This window comes from Papaver somniferum, unplaced genomic scaffold (assembly GCF_003573695.1).
Source record: "Papaver somniferum cultivar HN1 unplaced genomic scaffold, ASM357369v1 unplaced-scaffold_10, whole genome shotgun sequence".
In the NCBI taxonomy this organism is placed as follows: domain Eukaryota; kingdom Viridiplantae; phylum Streptophyta; class Magnoliopsida; order Ranunculales; family Papaveraceae; genus Papaver; species Papaver somniferum.
In genome coordinates, this window is record NW_020618825.1 from 19,670,239 (window position 1) to 19,673,733 (window position 3,495).

At 35.3% G+C, this 3,495-nt stretch overlaps 1 protein-coding gene across 1 annotated transcript; it reads left to right on the forward strand.

Moving 5' to 3' along the window:
- The first annotated feature begins 627 nt into the window (after positions 1-627).
- LOC113326072 (zinc finger MYM-type protein 1) lies at positions 628-2,701 on the forward strand. Its single transcript, XM_026573877.1, has 3 exons — positions 628-1,344; positions 1,552-1,722; positions 1,936-2,701. Exons 1-3 carry the CDS (start codon positions 693-695, stop codon positions 2,643-2,645), a joined length of 1,533 nt encoding a protein of 510 aa, XP_026429662.1. The 5' UTR covers positions 628-692; the 3' UTR covers positions 2,646-2,701.
- The last annotated feature ends 794 nt before the right edge of the window (positions 2,702-3,495 follow it).

The window sequence follows — 3,495 nt, forward strand, 5'->3', positions numbered from 1 at the left end:
CATTATATACATCGCATGAAATGTCTTAAGCAAAGAGATTACTCTACTCAATACACCCATTTAATCGTTTTTGTTACCGACTCCATTGATAAGTTGCACTTTTTCATCTCTTTGTCTAATTTTTGTTTTGGTCTTTGGGAACAGTTTGATTGTGATTTTGGTTTTAGTTTTCCAAACTGTGTTCGCATCATTCTTATTGCGAATTATACCTTGCTATGAATCCACGTCAAAACATTAGTTCTTTATGAATTGGTACCTGGCTACTTGATCACCAAGTGTTTGTGTTACCAGGGCCGGCTTATACACAAGGCAGTATAGGCAGCTGCCTAGGGCCCAATTTGCTAAGGGGCCCAAAAAGGTTGGGTCATACTACCTATACATACGTCAAAGGAAAAAAAAAATTCTTTAATTCCACGAGGAGTCGAGGACAACAGGCACAACTTCCTTCCTCTTCTTTATCTTTCAGAAACACTAAATCAGATCTTATCATCTCGATCAAAAAATTCACAACCAACATCATCCATCATCTATGATCTATTTGTGTCTCATAAGGTAATATTAACTTACTCTTGCAAAGGTGGTTAGTATATTCAAATGTTTTTGATCGAGTTTTTTGTTTTTGTTGCAAATTATTCAAGCAAGGTGGACGCAATTATCAGCTGGATACAAACGGCAGTAGAGATTGGCATAATATGGGTGCTAAGCTTTCACGTCATGAGTTATCTACTAGGCACTATACTTCCATGCATAAATGGAAAGAATTGGAAATTAGACTTCACAAGAATGAAACTATTGATAAGGAGATTCATGAACAAATCAAGAAGGAGAAAGAATATTGGAAACAAGTATTGATAAGAATTTTTGCTGTTATTAGAACCCTTGCTAAAAATAATTTGGCGTTCCGTGGAACAAACGACAAGGTTGGTGTAGCGAATAACGGTAATTTCTTAAGCTTTATTGAAATGATTGCCGAGTTCGATTTGGTAATGCAAGAACATCTTCGACGTATTAAAAACCATGAAGTTTATCATCATTATCTTGGTCCTTCAATCCAAAATGAATTAATCGCATTGTTGGCACGTCATGTGAAAGATAAAATTGTTCAGAAAATTCAAGAAGCAAAGTATTTTTCTGTAATACTTGATTGTACTCCGGACATAAGTAATGAAGAGCAAATGTCTCTTGTCATAAGATGTGTAGATGTGTCCACGTCTTCGACCAAATTTGAGGAGTACTTTTTGGGATTTGTAAAGGTGGACGACTCGACGGGAAGAGGACTTTTTAATAAACTGGAAGAGCTCTTGCAGAACCTGAACCTTGATATTCGTAATGTTAGAGGGCAAGGGTACGATAATGGAGCTAATATGACCGGAAAGAATAAAGGGGTGCAAAAGAGACTACTAAAGGTAAATCCTCGAGCTTTTTATATGCCATGTGCTTGTCATAGTCTTAACCTTGCACTTTGTGATATGGCCAGTTCATGTCCTAGAGCAGTCTCCTTTTTCCAAGTGGTGCAACATATATATAACTTCTTCTCAGGATCTACAAAACGTTGGACGGTGTTTAAGAAACATGTAAAAGGTTTTACGGTTAAACCATTATCAGATACTCGGTGGGAGAGTCATATAGAATCTATCAAAGCAATCCGATTTCAAGCTCCCGAAATACGAGATGCCTTAATAGAGCTGTCGACTTCGGCTGATTTTGATGCGAAGACAAGGGGTACTGCTTATTCCATATTGACACGAGAGATTGATAATTTTGAGATTATACTTGGTATGGTTGTTTGGCATAGAGCACTACTTGCGGTTAACTCAGTGAGCATTAAACTTCAAACCGAAGATATGAATCTTGATGATGCCGTTACTAAACTAAAAGATCTTGTTTCTTTCTTTAAGGATTACAGAAGGAATGGATTTGAGGGGGCATTGGAAGAAGCTAAAATACTTGCAACATCCATGAATATAGAGCCTATTTTTTATGAGGTACGAGTACGAAAAAGAAAAAAGCACTTTGATGAAATCGATGAGATAGAGGAAGTACAACCACCACTGCAAGGTATGGAATCCTTCCGAATTGAATACTTCATTTTTATAATGGACCAGGCTATTTCTTCTCTCAAACGTAGGTTTAAACAATTTCAAGCATACGAGGAAACTTATGGATTTTTGTTTAATATAGAAAAATTAAGGTCTCTTGATGATAGTACCTTACGGAATTCTTGTGTGAAACTTGAAAAGTACCTAAGCTATGAAATGGAATTCGATATCAATGGGGATGAGTTATATACGGAGTTGAAGGTTTTGCGAAGTTTTTTGCCTAACGAAACAAAAAAGGCTATTGATGTGTTGAGTTTCTTAACAAATATGGGTGGCTGCTATTCAAATGCGTCTATTTCATATAGAATTTTATTGACAATCCCTGTTACAGTTGCATCTGCAGAAAGAAGTTTTTCGAAGTTAAAGTTGATCAAATCCTACCTTCGATCAACGATGTCTCAAGAAAGATTAAACGGACTAGCGATGTTATCCATTGAAGCAGATATGCTAAGTAGTATTGACTATGATAGTATTATAAATGAGTTCGCATCCGTAAATGCGAAAAGGTCGATCTTTACGTCCATTACTAGTATTGTATCTTCTTGAACAAAATGATAAATGTTTGGTAATATTATACTCATATCATCATGTGTTATCAGGTACGTCTTTTGTGCTATCAGGTAAATATTTTTGTGTAATGCATCGGTTATTCGGTAGTCCAAAAAAGGCCCAATTTTTATTTGTCGCCTAAGGTACCCAAATACTGTAAGACGACCCTGTGTGTTACTTCCTATAAGAAATCTTGTGACAGTTTGATATAAATTTTGAGTTTATTGATTTGTGTAATAGTAGTATTAAGAGTATTTATCGAGATTAGTGGTATACTAAATATACAAAGATCTTAAGACATTTGATTTGTTATTTTTAAATAATCTTGGTTGATTTCCTACACAGTAGTAGTGTGGAATTCGTACAATTGACATCCATTTTTATTTTTTATAGAAAAACTTAGACTAGAGCCTAAGAAACTTACATAGTGTTGGTAAGGCTATTGCCACTAAGCCTGCTATCATTGTTTTTACAGTATATAGCAACATTAAGAGTATTCAAATTCAAGACTCTATGGATAATTTTAAGAATAATTAAAACAAAAGAGAATGGATTGTTTCTTGTGACAATGTCTTCTTCCTCTTCACTTCTTAGAGATTCATGATAAGAGAGGTTAAATCTTTCTTTGACCACCTGATGGTATAAAAGTTTAAATCTAATCAGAATTTCCTTGGACTCGGCTTGTATTTCTTTATTGGTATGATGCATTTCTTTGGACCAGCTGAAAGCTAAGTCTTCTCCTCTTGTTGTTCCCAAATCTCTAAAATGGCGTGGGTGTCCTCTTGTACAAATGCAGTTTCCTGTCAAATCCAAAATAGTTAGTGCAGTTTAGTATATGAGACTTTCA